General features: G+C 42.8%; 1 protein-coding gene across 2 annotated transcripts in view; it reads left to right on the forward strand.

Annotated features, from left to right (window-relative positions):
* FSTL5 (follistatin like 5) overlaps positions 1–26,062 on the forward strand; it is a 1,189,778-nt gene that overhangs the window by 134,412 nt on the left and 1,029,304 nt on the right. For both annotated transcript variants that reach the window (XM_073644479.1, XM_073644487.1), the window contains one exon: positions 22,573–22,701. In XM_073644479.1, coding sequence (XP_073500580.1) covers positions 22,573–22,701 — 129 coding nt within the window. The remainder of the gene's footprint in view (positions 1–22,572; positions 22,702–26,062) is intronic.

Here is a 26,062-nt window from a genome sequence, read left to right on the forward strand (position 1 = left end):
CCTTGTTTGTTCCCCATGCTTTGTGCATTTGTATAAAAACATTCTAGTTTGTGATTGGTTTCTCTTCCTCCCATATTTTTATTATTTAAATTGTTTAGTCTTTGTTCTTCCTTTCCAATTCCAGTAGCAGAGATCTCAATAGTATTTGTCAGCTGTATGGCTTTTCCTGGCCATTTGCTTCCCTTCCCACATTGTTCTAGTTTAAAGCTCTCCTGATGAGTGTAGCAAGGCGACTTCCAAATACATGTTTTCCAGTCTTCGTAAGGTACACCCCATCTCTAGCAAGTAGTCCATCGTATAGGTAATTCATTCCGTGATCCAGAAATCCAAATCCTTGTTGATGGCACCATCGACGTAGCCAGTTGTTCACCTGTAGAATCTTATTCCACCTCATTGTTCCATGGCCATCCACTGGGAGGATGGATGAGAAGACCACCTGCGCTCCCAATTCTTTCACTTTCTTGCCTAAGTCTTCAAAGTCACTGCAGATGGTTTCCAGGTCCTTTCTTGCGGTGTCATTTGTCCCCACATGTATTAGCAGGAATGGGTAGTGATCTGTAGGTCTGAAGAGTCTTGATATCCTGTCAGACACATCTTTAAGTTTTGCTCCTGGAAGACAGCACATTTCTCTTGAGGTTATGTCTGGTCTGCAGATAGCGGCCTCTGTTCCTCTTAACAGGGAATCCCCCATGACCACCACTCTCCGTTTTTTCTTCACAACATTCTTCTTTCTCCATCCAGGAGGATTCTGGGGGCTTACAAGGTTATTCATTGCTGGCAAAGTCTTATTTTGCTGAATTTCTTCATGGTTCTCCTGCGTGAGAGCCTGGTACTGGTTCCTGAGCAGTATGGGTGCTGACTGCCTCTCGATCCTCCTGCTTCTGTGGGTCACATGCTTCCATTCCTCTGTTTCATCAGGTGCAGTTCGAATTTCTTCTCTTTCTGAATCATGAAGAGATAATTCTGCTCTGTCTAAGAACTCTTCACCTTCCTTAATGATTTTCAAGGTAGTTAACCTCTCTTCTAGATTTCGCAACTTTTCCTCCAACAGGGACACAAGCTTGCATTTCTGGCATGTGAAGTTTGGCTTTTCCGCTGGCAAGTCTGTGAACATGTAGCAGGATATGCAGCTCACCAAATGGCTCCTGGACTCTTCCATGTTCTTACTGTTAATGTTCTGAAAACAGTGAAAAAAGCTTCAAAATGCGCGCGCCGGCAGGCGCTGTTTACCGATGTCCTCTTTTCAGCTCCAACAGCCAAAATCCAGTGTTCTTTGAGCTCGCAGAGACTCTTCACTTACCCCAAAATGCAGTGGGAATATGCAAATGATCTCCTCAGGACTCCTCCCCTGGTTTACCGATGTCCTCTTTTCAGCTCCAACAGCCAAAATCCATTGTTCTTTGAGCTCGCGGAGACTCTTCACTTACCCCAAAATGCAGTGGGAATATGCAAATGATCTCCTCAGGACTCCTCCCCTGGTTTACCGATGTCCTCTTTTCAGCTCCAACAGCCAAAATCCAGTGTTCTTTGAGCTCGCGGAGACTCTCCACTTACCCCAAAATGCAGTGGGAATATGCAAATGATCTCCTCAGGACTCCTCCCCTGGTTTACCGATGTCCTCTTTTCAGCTCCAACAGCCAAAATCCAGTGTTCTTTGAGCTCGCGGAGACTCTTCACTTACCCCAAAATGCAGTGGGAATATGCAAATGATCTCCTCAGGACTCCTCCCCTGGTTTACCGATGTCCTATTTTCAGCTCCAACAGCCAAAATCCAGTGTTCTTTGAGCTTGCGGAGACTCTTCACTTACCCCAAAATGCAGTGGGAATATGCAAATGATCTCCTCAGGACTCCTCCCCTGGTTTAAATGAGAAGGTGTGTCCAAACTTTTGGTCTGTACTGTAATTTCCTAGACACTGCAGGAGGTCCTTACTAGTGATCCCCGACCACAAATTTGAAATGCCATACAAATTCGCTCAAAACTAGTCCCTACCTCAATGGAGGCGAAAGTGTCAGTTTTCTCTCTACTTTCTCAGTTATAATTAGTTTCTCTCTCTCCCTAGATATAATTAGTTTCTCTCTTCCCAGCTATAATTAATCCCATATGCTTAATTTGAGGGGGACATATCCCCTCTCCTGAGATGTCTGCATGGATTAAAATTTTTCTCTATGACACTCCTTCTTTCCACCCTACCCCACGTCTCAGACATATGAAGAAAACAGGAAATGGTTATGACATGCAGTACACAATCAGTACTTATCAGAAATTCCGGCAGCTTCTTTTATGTTGCTGTAGGCATTTTGGCAGTTTCCTGGACTAATGTTCTTCTTGTATTTTCAGCAACTTGTAAGGTGCATCCAGTTCTAGATAATATCACTGTTGTGCCAAATTTAAGTCACTATTTGATGACCATCTTCACAGTATTCCATGGTACAGCATATCTAAAGCCTTGGAAAAAAAATTCTACCCTTCTCCTGACTGATATCTTTCAATAATAAGATTCATTTGCTGTGTTGTTAGCTGGTTATGGACCATGGCTTTATGGCTTTTGCTGTAAAATACAGCTAAGAAAATGTCAAGAAAATCCTACTAGGGCAGCTAAACTTTACATGGGGTTAATCGGAATCTCTAAATGATGGCAGCTGTGTGCTGACTACTATTTAACATGAGTTTAAATATGATTGGCTAATTCTGAACACAACCACATCTCCAACTATAAGAGGATGTTCATATTTTGGTTTTGTTATTGTTACAGTATTTTCCACTCAAAATGATTTCAGTTTGTTTTGTCAATGGATTTGTACAGATTATGGGTGACAAAAGGTGGAAAAAGTTCTAAAATGACTCAACTTGGGTTTTATTTTGTACATGAAAAAAACTTGTCATTTTGACAGGTTTGTATAGACTTTCTATATCCATTGAAGATGTATTACATCATAATATACTAAGCAAGTGATGATTGATTAAAGGGTACATAACATAAAATTTTTGCTGCCCAAACCACTGTGTGTCTTGAATGACTATTGCAATGCAGTTCCTGAACAATTTCTCCTCACCTCGATCCCTTTGACTTACACATAGGGAGATACCTGTAAGTCAACAGGAGTGGAGTAGGGAGAAGCCAGCGGGCTAGTTGCCTTGGACTAGTCAGCTGAGACACATAGTCCCTGGCCGGCTTTTGAAAGCATGTTTACTATGAAAAGCTGCACAACTTTAGAGTAACACATGCCTGACTGCAGTTGGGCACCCAGTGACTGATTAATGCTACCCATGGTTCAGGCAGCATGAATCTGATGACAGGTTCACTTAAATTCTTTGCTTATGTAGAATTTTGTTGAGTATCTTTATATGTATCTGTTTTAAGACAATGAAGTAGATTTACCAGTAATCCTAATTGCAGATATCACTTTGGTATCATCAAATATGTCTAAACAAGTATATCTCATGGGCAGATTTCTTAGTTTTTTTTCATTGGTTTTGCACTGAGTTTTGAGAATTGTGTTTGCCACACTCTTCCATCATTCTTTCACATTTTGGTCTCATATTTCTGCTCATATTTTCTTTTAGTAATGGAATTACTTTACAGAGGGGATTGGCAATAGAATCAGTTTCTGGGCTTGGTGGGTGATGGATTACTGAAAAGAGAGCCGACTACTATGACATGATCCAGTGACCTTATAATCTTGATATATTTGCAAGATTTCTTGGTAGATAGGTTAATTGAAGGTAAGAAAGCAGCAGAAATTCACTGGGACGAATTGCAAAAAAATTCAGCCTTTATCCCATACGTCTGCATGGGACTTGCAGGAATCCATGTGTTTGCCACCAAAAAAAACATTCAGATTAACCCCTTCATGACCTTAAGATTTTCTGTTTTTGTTTTTTCCTCCCTTTCTTCCCAGAGCCATAACTTTTTTTTATTTTTCCTTCAATATATATAGTACAGACTCATTTACTTTTGAATGACAAAATTGATTTTACCATATTGTGTACTGGAAAACAGAATTTTTTTTTCAAATGCAGTGTTATTGCAAAAAAAGTGCAATTCCAAAATTGTTTTTTGAGTTTTTAATTTATTATAATCACTAAATGCTAAAACTGACCTGACAATATGATTCCCCACGTCAGTACGAGTACACAGATACCAAATATGTACAGGTTCTTTTTTAATTACCGTATTTTTTGGACTATAAGACTAGTGTTGAGCGAGTATGTTCTGTTCCGAGTATGCTCGGGCCGAGCTCCGAGTATTTACAGCTGCTCGGCGAAAGGGTTAACAGAACATACTCGCCAACACTATATAAGACGCATCGGACCATAAGACCCACCTAGGTTTTAGAGGTGGAAAATAGGGGAAAAAAACTTTTGAAGTAAAAAATCTGGTAAAATATTTAATAACATAAATAACATAATACACGTGGCTGAAGTCATACAGCCAGCACCTAATACATGTTGCACGATCCAGAGGCAGCGTGTATCAGGTACTGGCTGTATGACTACAGCCACATATTGTATGTCCTCTTTAAGAGTCCATAGTTACCATTTATGTCCTGCAGCTTCTATGGCATGCTGGGAGTTATAGTTCACCCCACATTTTTGTCATGTGGTTTCCCTGAGAACTATAACTTCCAGCATGTCCTGCAGATTCTACGGCATGCTGGGAGTTAGAGTTCACCACAGTGGTACAGTGTTTTACTGCATGTGCTGTAAGGCTGTGAGCCCACGATGCGTTTTTTAAGCGTTTCCGCAGCTGCAAAAATGCTGCAGAAACGCTTAAAAAACGCATGGTAGAAGGCCTGCCATGTCCCCCAATGATAATCCGCATGTGCTGTGCACATGCTGCGGAAATTTCTGCTGCGGATTATCATTGCGGAAAAAAACGCAGCACTACCAATTATTTTGCGGAAGCGCTGCGTTTTCGCCACTATTGACTTGCATTAGAATGCATGTATTCCGCTTCACTAGATAAGGACATGCGGAATACATGCGTTCAATGTGCGGATGGTACCCAGGTCTAGAGGAGAGGAGACTCTCCTCCGGACCCCCATAGTACCTGTGAAAAAAAGAATAAAATAAAAAATAAATATTATACTTACCTTCTGAAGGCCCCCAGTGCGCTCGTCCTCCCTTGCCGGCAGATGGACTGGAGGACCTCCGCTGACGTCGTAGTCATGTGACGGGTCACGCGACACTGACGTCGGCAGGTCCTTCAGTTTACCGCGATCTGCCGACAAGGGAGAATGGAGCAAAGCAAGACACCGGGGGCTATCAGAAGATAACTACAGATTTATTTTTTATTTTTAAACATTCTTTCGGTCACAGTATATAAATCCATGCCGGTTGCATGGATTTATATAGTGTGACCAAGTTGACAAGCACTTTCCAAGTGATGCTAAAATCGCTTGGAAAGCGCTTGTCAACCCGCATGCGGAAATGCATGTGAAGAACGCTTCACATCCGCATGTCCCTGGCAGGAAAAACGCATGTACAATCCGCATGCGTTTTTTCTGCCAGGGAGATGCAGAAACGCTCAGGAAAAATCTGGAGCATTTCTGCATCGTGGGCACATAGCCTAACTTAAACCGCAGTATATGCTTGCCTCATTGTTTGTCTCGACTAGGCAGGTAGCGGGGTCGCACACCAGGAAGATGGATCACACAGCAGGGATGAACGGCGCTGTTATGAATTCACTACGACTGCCCTTGCCAGGAGAAAGGGGGCGGTCTCCGGTCCACATCATGTGCCGCAGTGACGTAACTAAGAGGCAGGGCTGGGACAACACAGAACAGTACAGTGCGCAGCACCCCCCCGGCCCTGCCTCTTAGTAACGTCACTGCAGCACATGATGTGGACCGGAGACCGCCCCCTTTCACCTGGCTAGGGTGGCCATAGTGAATTCATAACAGCGCCGTTCATCCCTGCTGTGTGACCCTTCACCTTGCTGTGCGACCCTGCTACATTGCCGCCGCTGCCTCATCGGCATTAATATACTATAGCCGTGTTAGACAGGAGAAAGGGGGCGGTCTCCAGTCCAGATCACGTGCTGCAGTGACGTCACTAAGAGGCAGGGCCAGGGGAACTGTGCGCTCTACTGTTTTGTGTTGTCCCGGCCCTGCCTTATAGTGACGTCACTGCAGCACATGATCTGGACTGGAGACCGCCCCCTTGCTCCTGTCTAACACGGCCATAGTGCATTAATGGTGCCGCCGCTGATCCCTGGTGTGTGATCCCTCGTCCTGCCCAACCCTGCGACCCCGCTACCTGCGCACGACCATGCTGCATTGCCACCGCTTCCGCCCCACCCCACCCCACAGTAAGCACTAGAACTGTATTTGTGTTACATTCGGACCATATGATGCAATCCCCTTTTCCCCAAAAAAATTGGGGGGGAAAGTGCATCTTATGGTCTGAAAAATACGGTAAATGGTGAAAAAAAAATCCGAAATGTGTAAGAAAAAATAAATTCACTTATGGCCCCATTTTCCGAGACCCATAGCATCTCCATTTTTCGGGATCTGGAGCTGGTTGATAACTTATTTTTTCACCCTGAGGTGAGGGGTTTTTTTTTATACCATTTTGGGGTAGATGATGGTAAAATGATGTTTTGATCACCTGTTATTGCATTTAATTTTGGCATTTTGATTTTTTTTCTCGTTACGCTGTTTACCGATTGATTAATTTACTTTATATTTTGATATATTGGACATTTGTGAATGGAGCAATACCAAATATGTGTATTTTTTATTGTTTCATTTTCAGTGGGGCAAAAGGAGAATGATTTGAACTTTTATGTTTTTGTTTTTTTTATATTTTTAAAAACTTTTTTTTTTTACTTATTCCTGACTTCAATATTCCCCTTGAAGCTGCGATCATCTGATTGTCTGTGCTACACAAAGCAGGGTTGCAGCCCTGCTCAGCATAGCAAAAATCACAATCTCTTGCATAGGAGATTTACAGTGACAGGCACAGGGGTCTTCTGCAGACTCCTGGCTGTGTTGACAACCTGTCGGCGCTCTGCAATCATGTGACAGGGCCACCGAAGAGCGGGAATTGTGACGTGCTTCTGGCCGTACATGTTAAATGTCGCTGTCAGTGTTTGACAATGGCATTTAACTCTCGGATCCACCTGCGGCTGTTAGAGGCACTTCATAGCTGATTAATCATCATAAAGTGCGGGGAAAGATGCGGGTTCAGCCCGCATCAGAGGCTGAGACACAACCTTTAAAGTACCTATATGTCAAAAGGTCGTGAAGGGGTTAATAGAGCAGACTTTCATTCAAAGAAAATATTTGGCTACAAAGCCTAACATGGGTATTTTCTATGTAAATAATCAAAATCCTAAGACTAAACCATACTTTATGTAAAAAAGTACCTATGCATGAGCTATTTATTTAAAATGGTTGTCCAGTACTCGGATAACCCCTTCTGAATCTCTATATTTTCCCCCTAGTAAACTAATAACACTTCTACTCACCTCCGGTGTCGGCACAGTTTAAGTGGTTTCAGCACTGGCTCTTCCTGAGATCCCTGCGGTTAATCAGCTCTGGCTTCACTGTCCCCTCCTACTGACATAATTAACATCCAGAGGAAGTCAGAGCTGCGGCTGCTCACACACTTCTTCCAGCTGTCTTGATTTGTCTGAAGGAAGGGAGAGTGAAGTCAGGGCTGATTGGCCACAGGAATCACATTACATAGCATGTCATGCGATCCCAAGGAGAACCCGTGCCGACACCGCTGGAACAGAGGTGAGTATAAGTGTTATTGTTTTACTGGGGGCAAACATAGAGATTCAGAAGGGGTTACCCAAGTAGTGGACAAGCCCTTTATATAAATAGCTTATATTAGTGCTGTGATGAAGGTCCTCATGTCTCTCTGTGTTATTGGAACTATGACCACTCCTGGGTGTAGCTTCCAACCATCACTACAGCCACCACTTGAGCAGCCTTCACATGTCAGCAGAAGAAGTGGTTAGACTTATATCTGGCATCAACACCATCAGCAGTTTTGCAAGGTCAAAACTGCTTATAGACTCTATTTTCCTTTTTTTAAGGTGGTCATTTGTTATATCTGAAATTAAAGTTTTTGACTCATTTTGAGAAGGTGCAGTAGATGTACATGATGAATTTACAAAAAGTATTACTGGTTTTATATTTTTTTCTTCTAGGAGCTAGGCATCCATGGCTCAATTTAATTGAATCGTAGGATTGCTGCTTCCAACAAGTGGCGCTATAGCGTTCAAGTCCTCTTCCTCTCTGAAGAGGCAATTTGCATATCAATTTAATTTGTAATGCAAAATTATTCTGTGATGTGAAATTTTATTTAAAGGCTTTTTTAATAAAAACGAGTTGTTTGGCATGCTGTCAATGTGCAAGGTGTTTATTTTCATAAAGTATAAATGGATCAGTCGAAACAGAGCAGATTTTACATGCCACTTTGATTACTTTATAAGCTGTCCTGAAATTGGTGTAGTGCTCGGTGGAAAAACAATAAAAAATTAACCACAAAATAGGATTTTTTAGGTACACCGTCTTTTAATACATTGCTGAATTTGTTCAGCTCTTCTTAAATATATTATATAAATGTCTGTTTGTTGTCAGCCACTATAGTCCCTGCTAAATTACCTGAGAAAAAAAATAAGCTCATGATTAAGATCAATAGCATCAACTACTGTTAAAGTGTTTTCTGATAGAACTGCTTCTAAGTTCATGCTGATGGTAGGAAAATAGAGAAGCAGAATGAACTATATGTATGATATGACAGGCCATTTACACGTACCACATACCGGGAGGACATATTAAGTGGCTTTTTCAGGATTATACATAATTGGCCCAAGAAAATGATGTAAAATAAGGAAGAAACAAACAATTGCTGCTGAAATCCTTCACCACCCCAACGTTGCTATTCCTGTGGTCTTTACTGATTCTGGAACTGATGACTAGTGTTGAGCCACCCCCGTAGTGTTTGGGTTCGGTTCGTCGAACACCGGCATGTTCGCCGAACGGTTCGTCGAACGGTTCGTCGAACACCGTCGAACACCATTAAAACCAATGGCAGGCAAACAAAAACACATAGAAACACATAGAAAACACATAGAAAACACCTTCAAAGGTGTCCAAAAGCTGACAAACTGCTCAGAAGACACAAGTAACACATGGAAAAGTGAAAAGTACATATAGTCATGCGAAAAGAAAAGAGGTGGAGGAGTAAAAGGAGTAGGAGACACAGATATAGGCATGTCATGCCCTTCTAAAATCAAGAAAGGCTGGAGTAAAAATCTAAAATCAGCCTACCAACACCTAGGCGTCGTGACAAGAAAATTAAAAAAGAACTATCTTTAGGTAGAATGGCGGTTCCATTCAGAACACTTTCCTTACAAGACGTAGTGATATCCCCGTTGGGAGTCATGCCAAAAACGGAACCCAACACATTCGGACTAATCCACCATTTATCATATCCAAGGGGCAGGTCAGTAAACAACAACATTGACGCGGAACCAAGTACAGTAGTATATACTGAACCTCCTTTGACAAGGCAATCAGGCAGGTCAAGAAGTTGGGAGGGCGCACCCTAATGGCCAAACAGACATTGAGGGGGCATTCCGGTTACTTACTACCTGTGTCTCCGAATAGTGTCCAACTATTGGGCTGCTTCTGGGAAGGAGCATAGTATATAGATCGCTGTTTGCCCATGGGGTGCTCCATATCCAGCTCACTGTTTGAGGCATTTAGTTGCTTCCTCGAATGGGTCGTCAAGGACATTTCTAAGGGGGCACAAATTATCCATTACCTCGACTTCTTATGCCTGGGCCCAAAAGATTCGCCACAGTGTGAATACACGTGGTAGTCCACCTGTGAGAAGGAGAGAGCTGGAGGGAGAGCGGACACCACAGAGCCGAGGGGTTAGATGGAGAACGGAAGAAGGAAAGAGGGCGAGGGAATTAAGGGAATACGGTGGAAGGCCGACCTGAGCTCCCTCACGTTCCTGCTGGGCAGGGAACAGCCCTGGGAAGAAAATCCGCTTGCGCATCCCTTTGAGGTTACGGGTGCGAGCAGGCAGAAGGACTACGCTGGAGTGTGAAGCCGACACGGCCAGGCTGTTCCTGCCCATGCGACCTCCGTGTTGCCGGGTTTGTGCCAGAGCCGCGGTGGACCCTGACGGCCAGCCCCCCTCTCCCAATACTGGTGCCTGTCCACTGGTGGGTCGAGACTCCCCCGCGGTGGAGGCAGGTCTAAGCTCTGTAATTTAAATTGGCTCTGTAATTTGAATGAGTACACTTTAAATCCTTTTACAAGGATCTATTGGAGGGCAAGTCTGGTGCCAGCAGCCGCGGTAATTCCAGCTCCAGTAGCGTCCACTAAAGCTGCTGCAGTTAAAAAGCTTTTATAAGGATCGAGCTTGGCGGTCCGCCAGCAAGGCGTGCTACCGCCAGTCCCAGCCCCTTTGCCTTGAGGCGCCTCCCCGATGCTCTTGACTGAGTGTCCCGGGGGCCCGAAGCATTTCCTTTGAAAAAATTAAGTGTCCAAAGCACAGGTGGTGTAGCTTGCTTAACAGCTGGGCTACTCTGATGACTAGCAGACACTGCTACTAGACCCAAAGTATTGCCTGGGCTAGATGCAGTTACAAATTTGTAATTAGATCTACAGGCGGTGTAGCTTGTTTAACAGGTGGGCTACTCCGCTGACTAGCAGACACTGCTACTAAGCCCAAAGCATTGCCTGGGCTAGATGCAGTTAAAAAATTGTAATTAGATCTACAGGTGGTGTAGCTTGCAAAACAGCTGGGCTACTCCGCTGACTAGCAGACACTGCTACTAGGCCCAAAGTATTGCCTGGGCTAGATGCAGTTAAAAATTTGTAATTAGATCTACAGGTGGTGTAGCTTGCTTAACAGCTCGGCTACTCCGCTGACTAGCAGACACTGCTACTAGGCCAAAAGTATTGCCTGGGCTAGATGCAGATAAATATTTGTAATTAGATCTACAGACGGTGTAGCTTGCTTAACAGCTGGGCTACTCCACTGACTAGCAGACACTGCTACTAAGCCGAAAGTATTGCCTGGGATAGATGCAGTTAAAAATTGTTATTAGATACAAAGGCGGTGTAGCTTGCTTCAGATGGGCTACTCCGCTGACTACGAGACACTGCTACTAGCTCAAAATAATTGGCTGGGTTAGATGCAGTAAAAAATTGTTATTAGATACACAGGCGGTGTAGCTTGCTTCACAGCTGGGCTACTACGCTGACCTGCAGACACTGAAGCTTTGGAGCAGACCTCTGATTCCCAGGCTATAGTATGAGTAAACATCTCTGCAGACTCAAGCATCTGTGTTACCCCAAGCCATAGTGTATGTAGTTTCTTAAGGTTAAAAGGAAGGGAGAGCGACCCGACCCACCTGGAATTGATGATGCCAATGTCATGTAAAACACAGCAAGGGGACTCCAAAAAGAGTCTCCATTTTTTCCAAAAATTGTGGCACAGACACCACTTAAGTGGCATCAATTGCCCCAGAGTTGCTTAAAATGGTTGGTGAGGTGATTTTCCAAAATCCTCAAGCTTTTAGTCTCCCCAGGATGACACAGGAGTAGAAAAGTCCTTGCGAATCCATGATTTGTTCATCTTTATGAGCGTGAGTCTGTCTACATTCTCAGTGGACAGCCGTGTGCGCTTACCTGTCAGCACACCACCAGCAGCGCTGAACACACATTCAGAGAGAACGCTGGCTGCGGGGCACAACAAGATCTCCAAGGCATGAGTGGCAAGCTTAGGCCATTTTTCCAGATTGGAAGCCCAAAATGAGCAAAGGTCCAGTGACACAGTCATGGCTTTGATGTTCACTTGGAGATACTCCTGTACCATCCTCTCTAGGCGTTGACTATGTGTCAGACTTCTTGTCTCCTGTGACCTTGCAAAGGATGGTCTAAAACTGTTACCAGCAGATACAGTGTTACTGTTACGGTCTGAGTGATGATGACTCGACAGTCCCACGGCTGGCAAGTCAGAACTGTGAGATTCACTACGTGCACCACTGTGTGTTTTGTGGAAAAGCAGATGTAAGATTCTGTAACAGCCTCTGCTGATACTCCTGCCTGCGTGAATCCCTTTCTATGGCAGGAATTATTTCGGCAAATTTACTTTTGTACCAGGGATTTAAGAGTGTGGCAACCCAGTAGTCGGGATTACTTCGAATTCTGACAATCCAAGGGTCATGTTGCAGGTAGTGCAGCAAGAAGGCACTCATGTGTCTTGCACATACAGGAGGACCAAGTCCTTGTTGTGTTGGTAGCGAGGTAAGAATCATGCTTCCTTCCTCTGCCCTCTCCCCCCAACCTCGCACAACAGAAATGTGATCAAGGTCTCCCTCATCTGATGAGTCTTCCATGCCAGTTCGTCCTCCACTTCTTCCTTGGCTCCTGCACCTTCCTCAACAGTTTGGCTGCTACCATGCACCCTCGTTAATCCCTCTCCCCCTCCCTCTAATGCCTGCCGCCTTGGTGCTGCCGACCGTCTGGACCTTGGAGATTTTATACCTTCCGCATACAACTCCTCCTGTGCTTCCTCCCCCTCCTCTTGTCCCACCACCTGACTCCGAATACTGTTTAAAGTGTGCTCCAGCATGTAAATGAACGGAATAGTCATGCTGATAATGGCATCGTCAGCACTAAACATCTTCGTCGCCATTTCAAAACTGTGCAGAAGGGTGCATAGGTCCCTGATCTGAGACCACTCCGGCAGCGTGATTTGCCCCACCTCTGGATCTCGTTGGCGTAGGCTATACATCATAACGTATTGCACCAGGGCTTGTCGGTGCTGCCACAGTCGCTGCAACATGTGCAGAGTTGAATTTCATTGTTTCGGCATATCACATTTCAGCTGGTGAACTGGCAGGCCCAACGACTTCTGTAGAGATGTAAGTCATTGAGCTGCGGGATGCGAACGGCGGAAATGAGCACAAAGCGACCGCGCCCTCTTCAGAAGGCCATCCAGTCCGGGATAGTGGGCTAAAAATTGCTGGACAACCAGGTTCAACACGTGAGCCACACAAGGGACGTGTGTGACATTGCCCCGGCGAAGGGACGCACCCAGGTTTGCAGCATTGTCGCACACGGCCTTCCCTGGCTGCAGGTTCAGTGGAGACAGCCATTCATGAAACTCGGTCTCCAGAGCTGACCACAACTCCTCAGCTGTGTGACTCACATTTCCCAGACATTTCAAAGTAAACACCGCCTGAAAACATTGAGCCCTGCTGCCAGCATAGTAAGGAGGTGTGCAGGATTCCTTCTGCGCAGTTAGAACGCGGGTGGCATTACCAGACAGGCTTTGGGTGCAAGTGGAGGACCGAGAGGAGGTTGAGGAGGCAGAAGCAGTAGAGGAACTTTTAGATAAAGAGGATGGACGCACAACTCGTGGGGACGGCAAGACTTGGACAGTAGCCCCTTGTCCTGCTGTCACCAAAATTACCCAGTGCCCAGTCAGTGACATGTAACACCCCTGTCCATGCCTACTCGTCCAAGTGTCTGTGGTGAAATGCACCCTGTCACACACAGAGATTTTCAAGGAAGCGGTGATGTTGTGTGCGACATGCTGGTGTAGCGCAGGCACAGCTTTCTTTGAGAAGTAGTGGCGACTGGGCATCTGGTACTGGGGCACTGCGACAGACATAAGGTCTTGAAAATCCTCTGTGTCCACCAGGCGGAAAGGCAGCATTTCTGTAGCCAACAGCTTGCAGATGGTGAAATTCAACCTCTTAGCTTTGTCATGGCTAGGAGGAAATGGTCTTTTACTTGTCCACATCTGAGGGACCGAGGGCTGGCTGTTGTGCTTAGACGGGGTTGAGTAGGGTGTCCCCGGCAAACTGCCGGTCTGTGAGGAAGATGCAGGCAGACATGTTATGGATTTTTTGGCCTCTACTTAGCTATTGGTGACAAATGTTACAGATAACATGAGCTGGGTCATCCTTTGCGATCTCAAAAAATGCCAAGGCTATGCAAGGCTTAGAGGCCAAGCGACCTGAAGAGCCACCACGACTTGTGGTCAGAGGCAGAGTTGTGGTTGAGGATGCAGTTGTTGACTTGCTTCCAGTACTCCATCCCCTGTCCAGGAAGGCGCAACCTAACCTTGTCGTTACTAGTATCCTCCTCCACCTCCTCTGCTGACCTCATCGGCTGGCTGACTGTGGGTTGACAGTAAGTGGGATCTCCAACCTCTTTATAATCATCCTGTGTGTTCTCACACCCGTCGTCCTCAGAGCCAACCTCTTCCTGCCCTGACCGAAAAGTCAAGTTGTCGCTCCAATCAGGTACCTGAGTCTCATCATCGTCTTCCTCATTGTCTCCAACAGGAGTTACAGCTTGGTAACGAGGGTCTACATTATGCTCAGAACCTTCTTCATCTGGGCTTCGATCTGACTCATAAACATTCTGGGCTTCAGTGCAGATCATTTCCTCGTCTGGATTCACAGAAGCTCTGGAGCAGACCTCTGAATCCCAGGCTATAGTATGAGTAAACAGCTGTGCAGTCTCAACCATCTGTGTTACCCCGTACTCAGACGGGCAGCTGGAGATTTGGGAGCTGTGAGGATGCAAGTGCGAATGGGGTGACACCTCTGAGGACTGGAGTATTTGTGATGTTGAATTTGAGGTGGAGGAGAGCCCACTTGAAGGAGCACTTGATATCAGTTGAAGCACCTGCTGTTTTTCTGCCTCATCTGGAATTTGTAGCGATGGGCGTGCCCGTAAGAAAGGGATCATATCACATTGTCCACGAAAAGAAGTAGACATCTTAGTTTGGCTGGAAGATGGTCTTTCTTCTGCAGATGTTACTGTTGCTTTACCACCCACTCCACGGACACAACCTTTTTTTCCCTTTCCAACACGCCTATTCCCCTTTCCACCAGCAGCAGGCCTTTTGCCACTCATTTTGGTGGTTAACTAATTGGCAACTCTGTAGTTGTTTGCACAAAAAACGATGGATGGAAACCGAGCAGAGCTGAGTGGCCAAACTGTGGTACTTGCCCAAAAGGATTGGCTGGGTTAGATGCAGTAAAACAATTTTATTAGGTACCCAGGCGGTGTAGCTTGCTTCACAGCCCGGCTACTCCAATGACTACCAGACACTGCTACTAGGCCCAAAAGGATTTCCTGGGTTAGATGCAGTTAAAAATTAGAGTTAGATACACAGGCGGTGTAGCTTCCTTTACAGGTGGGCTACTCCACTGAATAACAGACACTGCTACTAGGCCCAAAAGGATTTCCCGGGGTAGATGCAGTAAAAAATTAGAATTAGATACACAGGCGGTGTAGCTTCCTTCACAGGTGGGCTACTCCACTGACTAACAGATACTGCTACTAGCCCAAAAGGATTTCCTGGGTTAGATGCAGTAAAAAATTAGAAGTAGATACACATGCAGTGTAGCTTCTTCACAGGTGGGCCACTCCGCTGACTACGAGACACTGCTGCTAGGCCCAAAAGGATTTACTGGGTTAGATGCAGTAAAAAATTGTTATTAGATACACAGGTGGTGTAGCTTGCTTCAGATGGGCTACTCCACTGACTATCAGACACTGCTACTATGCCCAAAAGGATTTCCTGGGTTAGATGCAGTAAAAAATTAGAATTAGATACACAGGTGGTGTAGCTTCCTTCACAGGTGGGCTATTCCGCTGACTACAAGACACTGCTACTAGGCCCAAAATGATTTCCTGGGTTAGATGCAGTAAAAAATTTGAATTAGATACACAGGCGGTGTAGCTTCCTTCATAGGTGGGCTACTCCGCTGACTACCAGACACTGCTACTAGGCCCAAAAAGATTTCCTGGGTTAGATGCAGTAAAAAATTATAATTAGATACACAGGCGGTGTAGCTTCCTTCACAGGTTGGCTACTCCACTGACTACGATACACTGTTACTATGCCCTAAAGGATTTACTGGGTTAGATGCAGTAAAAAATTGTTATTAGATACACAGGTGGTGTAGCTTGATTCTGATGGGCTACTCCACTGACTACCATACACTGCTACAGGCCCAAAAGGATTGACTGGCTTAGATGCAGTAAAAAATTGATATTAGATACACAGGTGGTGTAGCTTGCTACACAGATAGGCTACTCCAATGACTAACAGACACTGCTACAGGCCCAAAAGGATTGGCTGAGCTACATTTCGCCAAATGCTGTCAAAAACACTTGCACAGCACTGGCACTGACCTGCCTGGCAAAAAATGCTATGAACTGCTGTAACCTAGCCCTCAAATGGGCTGCAATTGGAACTAGTGCCTACTCCCTAAACCTATCTCTCTATGTAACTGGAAATTTGCTCGCATTTCACACAGTTATACTGTGTAGCGCCCACAGCAGCAGCGGTGTCGTCTAACACTCAGCTGCAGCAGTGAGAAAATGGTGGCAACGGGGAAAATGGCTGGGTCTTATAGGGCAAGGACATGTGACATACACAGCCAATGACACATGCCCTTGCTTGTGTGAAAAAAAGCACTTCGCTGCGTGTGTGCGCTGCTGATAGTCTGACAGACTGCACCGCATTTTAAATGCGGGAAAGAAAAAAAATGGAAATCGGCATTATTTCTGCAGAGATCCATCCCATGCCCCTCCCCCCGCCCACTCTACCCTGAAACTGTCTATTAACATTGATTAACAGTATTACTGTGAAAAAATCCAGTTACGCTTTTGGTGCACGAACAGTTATCGAACATAACCTTGAACAGCCGAATTTTTTGCAAATCGTTCGAGTTCGTCAAACGACTTGATCACCCCCCAAAACAGCTCGAATTTGAGATTGGCGAACAGTTCCAGTCGAACACCGCTCATCTCTGCTGATGACGCTAATCAGCCTCCTGACCAAACTCAACAGTGATGTTTGCAGGTACAGAATATTGGGTAAGTTATCGGCTGAAGTGGATACGTCACTAATGGACTGGATTTTATCTCTTACGGTAGTATCTGTGTGGACCAATGTTTATTTTATACTCTCCCTAACATATGGCCATTTTTGAAATTTGGCAAATATTGTCCTTGGGAAGGTCAACACTGGCTACATTAAGTCAGTGTAAATAATCATACCATACAATTCAGAAGAAGCTTATCTTATACTATTTATACTTGACTAAAGGTAAGATTTTAAATCTAAAATTTAAATATTTCACAGTGAAAGCCTATGTGGAATTGTGGGCTTGTTTCATCTACCTGTGCCCCTGACTTACACTATTACTATTTAAAGGGGTTGTCTCATATAAAATTGTTAAAATTGTTCTTGTAAAAACAAGCAATTTTGCAATATAATTCTTATTAAAAATCCTACTTTTATTAAGAAAGAGGGATTTTTAATTCAATAGTTTATGGCTTGTTTATAAGGCTACTAGTTAACGTAGAGGTGTCTGGCCTTCTACGTGGGAAGCGTGTGCTTGCAAAGAGTTTGCAATACAGCTTGCAAGTGCAGCTCTCAAGCTGGCTAGATTTACTGGATCCAGACAGCTTCTATGCCCCTTTTCCTCTTTTGATGCTGGGATCATAGGCAGCTTGCATCATCAGTGACAGAACAGTTCAGGCCAGCCGCTCTGCTATGCCACTGGCCTGACCGGTCAGTCATCAGGAGAGAAACACCCCCAACAAGCAGAAAGATGTGGAGGCAGAGGAGCGGTGTGCTCCTGAAGACTGAAAGGGAGACAAATCCTTAGGTAGGAGAAAACAGAAAAGAAACTGAGTTTATATTCCTAAAACAGTTATTATTGATCTCTGATGTTTTCTGGCTTTGCATGCTCTTCAAAGTCTGATGTACGCTGTGTGCACAATTTGTATTTTTGATGATTAAATTTGTTATTGAACAACTACAGTGCTCTCGGTGATTCCAAAAGATTCATAATCATGAAACCTGAGTATTTAAGAATATCTAGGTGTGCATAATTATTGGGCAACTATTAGCATACAGAATTATAATGTAACTAAATGAAAAATTTTCATTTTTCCCTCTCAATTGTTTATTTTTCATCTGTTACAGTGAGAATAATAACCAAACAACTCAAAATGTGCAAAAATACATTTCTGACATTCAGGCTAAGTGCCCACGATGCAGAAATGCTGCAGATTTTTTCTGCATCTCCCTGACAGGAAAAACGCATGCGGATTATAAATGCGTTTTTCCTGCCAGGTAGAAGCGTTTGTCAAGCGTTCTTCACATGCATTTATGCATGTGGGTTATCAAGCGCTTTTCCAAGTGATTTTAGCATCACTTGGAAAAGTGCTTGACAACTTGGTCTCACTATATAAATCCACGCAACCGCATGGATTTATATTGTGTAAGTTAATAGTTAAAAAAAGAATAAAAATGGTAAAAAAATAAAAAAAAACTTTATACTCACCTTCTGATGGCCCGCGGACTTCTCTCCGGTGCGTCCAGTCTCTTGTACGGCTCGCGGTGGTGTAAAAGGACCTTCCATGACGTCATTTAGTCATGTGACAGGTCACGCGACCGCCGATGTCAGTGGTCGTGTGACCTGCTACATGACTAAATGACAGCATGGAAGGTCCTTTTACACCATCACGAGCCTCTGGGGAGACAGGACTCACCATAGAGGAGAGCGGGGGACATCGGAAGGTGAGTATAATGTATATTTTTTATTTTACATTATTTTTTTTTAACAGGTACTATGGTACCCGGGTCTGAAGGAGAGTCTCCTCTTCTCCTGACCTGGGTACCATCCGCACATTGAATCGCTTAATATCTGCATGTGCACATGTAGTCATGCGGATATTAAGCGATTCAATGCAAGTCAATGGCGGCAATTCCGCTGCATGTCCGCAAAATTAATGGACTTGCTGTGTATTTTTCAGCAATGATAATCCACAGAAAAAATTTCCACAGCATGTGCACAGCACATGCGGATTATCATTGGGGACCATGGGGCGTGTATTACCAAGCGTTTTTTAAGCATTTTTGCTGCGGAAATTCCCCAGCGAAAACGCTTGAGAAACCCATAGTGGGCATGCAGCCTTAAAAAAAATCTATCAGTGACCAATATAGCTTCTTTTCAATAACAGTCATAATCCTTCCATCCATGGGATCAGTTTCTTAATCTGTTGACAATCAACTTTTTGAACAGCACCAACCATAGCCTCCTAGACACTGTTCAGAGAGGTGTACTGTTTACTTTCACCGCAAATGTACTGTGTAAGAAGGGCTCATTAGTTCTGAATAAGGTTTTGGTCAGTTGAGGAAGGGGCCATGTCATTATTCTTTCATCTTAAGGCCTTTACTGGCTAGCCAAGCAGTGGAGACTTCGATGTGATGGAGCATTGTCCTGCATAAAAATAATGGTTTCCTTGAAAAATGCAGGCTTTTTCTTGTGCTAGCTCTTGCGGTAAATGTCGCCTAAAAACTTGTAGTAGGTTTGGGAATTCATTTTGAGTCCATCTTCATCTCGAAAAGGTCCAGCTAACTTACCTTTCATAATATCAGCCCATAGCAGTACCCCACCCCCACCTTGCTGGAATCTGAATCAAAATAGTGGTCTTTGCCCAATATTGATCCTGCCAGTCCATCAAGAGTCACTTTCATCTCATTAGTCCATAAAACCTTTAAAAAATCTGTCTCCAGATCTTTCTTGCCTATACAGCTTGGAGTTGGAAAATAGGCACCAAAATGATGATATTGTCAAAATACTCACCTGCCTAATAATTGTGCACTCAGTGTGGCAGCTGTGCTATTTAGGGTGCAGAAGTATTAGTTGCAGTCAGAGTCAGATACCCCCATAAAACACAAAGAAAGACACGATCATCTATATACTGTAACAAAATCAAATATGGCCTTAATGAAAGAGTATTCTCAATTTCTGCCAAAAGATTTTTAAGCGTGATTGTATACTTCTGGATCGTAGCAAAGAGCAGAAGATCAATATGTAAAATGTTTCAAGCTATGGAAGCCAAATTTTGTGCAAATTGTCATTTTTTATTCATGTTAAAAATTATTGCAGCAAAAATTTATTAATTCCAAGCCTTTTTAAGACAGCTATGACCTGTCTATCATATTCAACTGTTTTGCAACGTTTATGCAGAAATGCTTTCATAAAGATGTTATATTTAAAGGGAATCTGCCAGTAGGATCAACCCTCCTAAGCCGTCTATATGGACATGCAGGTCATAGGAAACTGAATAAAATGATACTTTGATATCTGCTATCCAATGTCTTATTCTAGAGAAATCCAGGTTTTTCTTATAGGTAAATGACCTTTTTCATGCTACGGGGAGGATGTTGCCTGGAAGATAATTCTGCCTCCAGAGATTATATTAAATAAAAGGGGGAGTTACCGTTGTGAGAGAAGTAACTAACACAGAACAGGAGAAATGAAATATTTCTTCTTGCAAACACATCTTTTTCTTCTCTCTGAGCTCTGCTGTATTGTAAAAATATCACAACCCTGTCTGCCTGAGAAGGAAGCGGAAGCTGAGAGGAACCTGTAGATGTGTCATAATCACACACAACTCTGCAGTAAGATCAGGAGAGCAGAGAGCGGTCATCACACATCACACTGGTAACTCCCCTTCATGTAAAATAAGATCTGGAGGCAGAGTTATCTTCCAGGCAGCATCCTCCCCAGAGCCTAGAAGAGGTCATTTATGTAAAGTATTAAAACATGATTTATCTGCAACAAGACATCTGAAATGGGGCATACAGGTAGGACTTTTATCAGCATTCTATAATCTGTATGCCCATATTAATAGTTTAGATAGATGAAATGTGGTGACAGACTCTCTTTAATGACAACCCCATTTCAGAAACTGATCAAAACTCACTAATACATGTCTCCCATTGTTTTCTGGCTAGATACTAGACAGGTTTACATTTATAAATAATCTGTTTCAAAGGGGAACTACAGGCTGCTGGAAGTTAAAGTGTTTGTCCGGTCAAAAGCAATAAATATGCAGTCACTCTATGTGACTGCAGACTTATGAATCCCCCCAGTACACGCACTGTGCGCTGCGGGGATTCGCTGGTTTCAGACCCAGTAATGGAGGGTATGTGTGATTTATACATACCCTCAGCCTATGGGCGCGGCCTCGCTCCATATCCTCCTGATTCATATGTCTGCAGTCACATAGAGTGACTGCGGATTTATCGGTATTGACCGGACAACCCCTTTAGGCAAAACAATAATTATTTACAGATAGGTTTGTTTTAGGTGAATTATGATGGTGGGGCTTTTTTTGTAATTTACTGAGGCACTATCTTTGGAAATTCAAAAAGCAACTTCTATAACAAGATATGTATGTAGATCATAAAATGGTTCATATAACAGGTTAAGAACCCTTGATTGTTCACATTTCTTTATTTTAAAGTCGCAGTGGAACTGAGCCATCCTGATCTCTGTATCCTTCACTATTAAGCCAAATGTTTGCATGATAATAATGCACAGTGCATGACTGCGACTGCTTCCAATCCTCATTAAGTATTTCCATTCTAGCCATTAGAACATCTTACCAACTCTAGAGAAGCCACCATTGTAATGCAGCTATCTATCAGCTTTGTGCAAATTGTAGGGACATGCCTGCGGGGTTCCATATTTCTACTGCTATAATGCACTCATCTGTCAAATAATGTGTGAACTGGTCACAGAAAAGAAGCTGCATTCAATTTTCTGCTAGTATTACTAGAATCAAAAGGAAAGAAGCCTACTGTACATGAAAAAAGCTATTAGTTTATAGTAGTCCATGAGATATTGTATTTTATGCCTTTAGCTATGCTAGAAAATTGAACTTCGGAAGAGGATTCACCACACTGCTGGATATTTTTATGTTGAGAAATATATATGCGATTCGGAATCATGATATTAATTTATTTAAATAATGTCCAAGCAAATTCAGATTCAGGAACTGTTCCATAATGGAGAATGAAATATTTTAACATGTAATCAGAATGTAGCCAATAGAATCTACTCGAGTGAAGCAATAGTAATTTTCTTTGCATTATCCTAACATATGCCGCCCCACAGGGTGTTCTTGGGTTGAAGGGATTGTAGCATCTTCTGTCTTCATGAGCACGACACTCCAGCTTGCTGACGGGGATGTGATGTGCTTCTGATAACTGATAGTGCTGACCAACAACATGGCTAAGCCTCTGGCCCGAACTGTGCACTCTCCCGTCCTGCAAGTAAGAGTCCGCTTTGTCTCTGCAACATCTTGGGAGTGCAGGGCAACAGAAGCTGGTTGGATCCAGTGACCCAGCCAGGTTCAGAGCAATGTTTGGAAGCTGTATAGCAAAGAGCTATGTTGTGAGTGCTGTGCTCATTGTCTGGGTGACCGTCCACCACTGATATACTGTAGAAGTGGCCAGCAATCTAGGCAGTGTGTAATTTAATACATTTAGAAAGATGAGACAATGCTTTTAATGTGAAATTTGAGATTGTTTATGATACTTTTAATAGATTCTCTTTCCATAAAACTCAGTGAATTATGTCATCAGAGGAAGCATTTGCAATATGTGCGCCAGAGTTGTAGCTTCCCTTACCCTATAGCTCTTTATTTAATATATTACTACCTTATTGTTAAGCACCTTTTTTATGTCTTATCAGAACAAGATGTCGAGTTGGCACACAACTATTTTTTGCTTGGGGTGTTGGATCCTGCTAGTACAAGGAAGAGCAGCAAAAGAAGATTTTGGTGTCAAGTCCTTTCCACCATACATAAGACTACGACACAAGGTGAGACATACATTTCTTTACTGTATACTTATTTTTATTGATCTGTTCAATGTTACAATTTTCATCAAGATTAGGATTCTGAATTGTGGTGATAGAGACAAGAGAGCTTCAGAATTTGTCTATGAACATGTCCTGACCTTGGTCTGTAGTTTCCATTTTTCAGCTCATTTGATGGAATGTCTGAAAATTCCAACCAGGCCATCCCACTGAAGATGTGCTGTGGCCTTGAAAAGCAGATTAAGTATTAATGAGATCTTTATGAGAAGGCCTACTAAGCCTACCAATAAATAAGGAAAAAATAAAGATAAAATAATGACCTACAGTGCTTACAAGTCGACAAGGATAACTACAGGATCCCGAGACAAAATCTTAAGGGAAATCTGGTAAAGAAGCAATACTGTTTCACTCCCGATTCTTCTAGTGTTTGGGTTCTCATTGGAGAGGATTAGGTCAGTCTTCTTGGTCAAAGTGGTGATTTCTTTTTTAGCAAATTTCCACCTGGATAAAGACAAAGCAAATTCTAAGCTGCTCTGTGCAAGACAATTGTGTACGAGCGTTATTGAAAATAATCATTCAATGAATGAGCAAAACGCTCATTTATCTGGTAAAATGATCTTTTGCAAAAAATCATCGTTCTAGAAAGCAGGACTCGCACTGCCGAGAACCATGGCTGCCTATATTAGATTGCTCAGTGCGCATCGCTTACTTTGGTTTGCCTGTGTAGACAGTCTTTCTTTCAAACAACCACCGATTGGTAAAAGTTTACTACAAGACTAGAGGTCCGTTTGTATGGACCGGCCGGCGGCACGATACAAACACCGGTCAGTCCATGTAAATAGACCTCTATAGTCTTTGTATAAACGTATTCTTTACATGGCTGAAACACTTGTGGGGAGAAGAAGGTGATAATGGAAATTAAAGCCTCCAGAGAAACTTATTTTTTTTATTATCCCTTTCCCTAATTTCTGGATTATAATGTGAAATGGAGCTGGTTCAGGGATGAGAGTATCATAGTCATTTTGCTCTACTTTTTTAACCCTTGCTGTATTTATGTATTGGTTCCACTATAATCTAAAGGATAGTTTAAGACATAACTCAGCACTACCATTGTTACATCACAATGAAGTATAGCATAAAAGATAAAACATAAGAGTGTGATATCAAGGGATTTTTACAATAAACATATATTGTCTAATACAGAAAAAAAACATTTAGCGAAAGGATAAATGGGTCACAGAAATACAAAGTGCAAAATTCTGTTGATCTTTACTCCATCTAATATGTTGAAAATAGCTCTAAAAGAAAGAAAAAATTGGAATCTGTGTGTTTTATTTTAAAGCTAGTCTGGGTGGCATGCTGTGCCATAAAATAGTTGCTTGATTGCTCAGCATGATTTTTGTTTTTTTCTTGTGCGTTGTTTGAGAGCTTTGAAAAACACAGATTTAATATATAATAGTGGTCTCTTAGATAACAGTAGCTCAGCATACCATATGGCATTCACTACAAACTATCACATCACATTCTGACATAATGCATCAAAGTTTGGAAAACTTTCTACAATTCCACAATGACAAATCTAGAAGAAATAATAAAAAAACATGAGAAGAATCATGAACTGCACAGTATATTTCAGTGTCACATCTGGGAAAGTCATCATTGATGCTTGTCATCATCATGGCCATACTAAGAAACTTATAAACACTTGTGATTGATAAATCATTTAATGAGAGTAATATTTATGAGAGATAAACCTATTTTCTTAATAGCTTTTAGTATTTTACAGGCAATGAGCACCCGAATGATTGCTCCTGCAGACAGTCATGATCTCTGCCCAATGTAAATATTCGCGTTCAAAGCGAAATACGTTTGTTTTTTCATTGTCGAGACGTACAAAATATTGTTGGCCAGCAGTACACGTCACACGGGGAATATGCTGCTTACAATAATGAAAGTGAATGGGAATTAACAATCGTACAAATCATCAATGTTTGGAAAATTCCACCCGTATTTCACTGGACAAACCACACTATACAGCACATGTAAACCATAAATGGAACTATTGTATAATCCAATTAAATGTAAAATGTAAGCATCACTTTAAACCATTTTTGTCTAAGGACATTTTTACTTAAAGGGAACCTTTGACCAGGTTTTTGCAATGTAATCTGAGAGCCGCATGTTGTAGGGTCAGAGAGACTGTTTCTAGTGATGTATCACTTACTGGACTGCTTGGTGCATTGAGTGCTGAACTGTGTATAACCCCGCCCACATGCTTGATTGACAGCTTCCTGTGTACACTTTACATATTCAACAAGCTGCCAATCAGCGGAGGGGGCAGAGAGAGGTGCTACACAGATTATTTGGAATGTCTGGATTGATACACCCAGTCTTGCAGTGATAATCTCGTGCTGATAAAACACTGATTGTATTGCAACTAAAGCAAATGGTTAAGCAAGTGACACATCGTTGGAGTCAGGCTCTGTGCCCCTACATCACACTTCTCTTAGATTAAATAGCAAAACCTGTTGACAGATTCCTTTTAAGTCGGACTATTAGACTTGTTCAGTGAGGGCTTAGACTCTGTGCTGTCATGTCATGTAAGTCAGCTGTTAATATGTACAAGTGACTACTAGATTATGTATATTCTTTAATGGAATCAGTCACCAGGTTTTTACCACCTCATTTGAGAGCAGCATGATGAAGTGGCAGACATTCTGATTCCACCAATGTATCACTTACTGCTGCTTGCTGTAGTTTTGATAAAATCGCTGTTTGCTGCGAATCTTTAGTTTGTTGAATGCTGAGCTCTATATAACCTCACCCACATAACTGATTATAGGTTTCTGTGTACACTGTGCATAGTCAGAAACCTGCCAATTGATGGTGTGGGCAGGGTAATACAGAGGTCATGAATATGGAGGACTACATGGCAGCAGGTTTACTAGTCCTCTAGGGATAATCTCTTGCTGATAAAACAGTGATTTTATTAAAACTACAAAAAGCAGCAGTGTAAGTGACACATCTCTAGAATTAGGGTCTTTGTCTCTACATTATGCTGCTCTCAGATTAGGTTGCAAACAAGTGGTAACAGATTCACTTCAAACGGCTTACATGGCTTGGGGCCTCTATGATATTAGGGATGTTGGGTAGCTTTATTGCCTTTTTGCAGTGTGTCCCAGGGTTCCAATTCAAACAACGGTATCATCTGCATGGAGTTTGTAGGATTTCCCTATGTTTTGTTTGGCACTTTAATAAGTAACTGATAAATAGAAATTCATGTGATTTAGAAACACCAATGCATGTAACGAAGAATAAGTTAAAAAAAAAGAACAAAAAAAATTGCACATTGCAAAATATGTTG

This window comes from Phyllobates terribilis, unplaced genomic scaffold, assembly GCF_046119375.1.
Source record: "Phyllobates terribilis strain yellow unplaced genomic scaffold, ASM4611937v1 Scaffold_1__5_contigs__length_1240528914, whole genome shotgun sequence".
NCBI lineage: Eukaryota > Metazoa > Chordata > Amphibia > Anura > Dendrobatidae > Phyllobates > Phyllobates terribilis.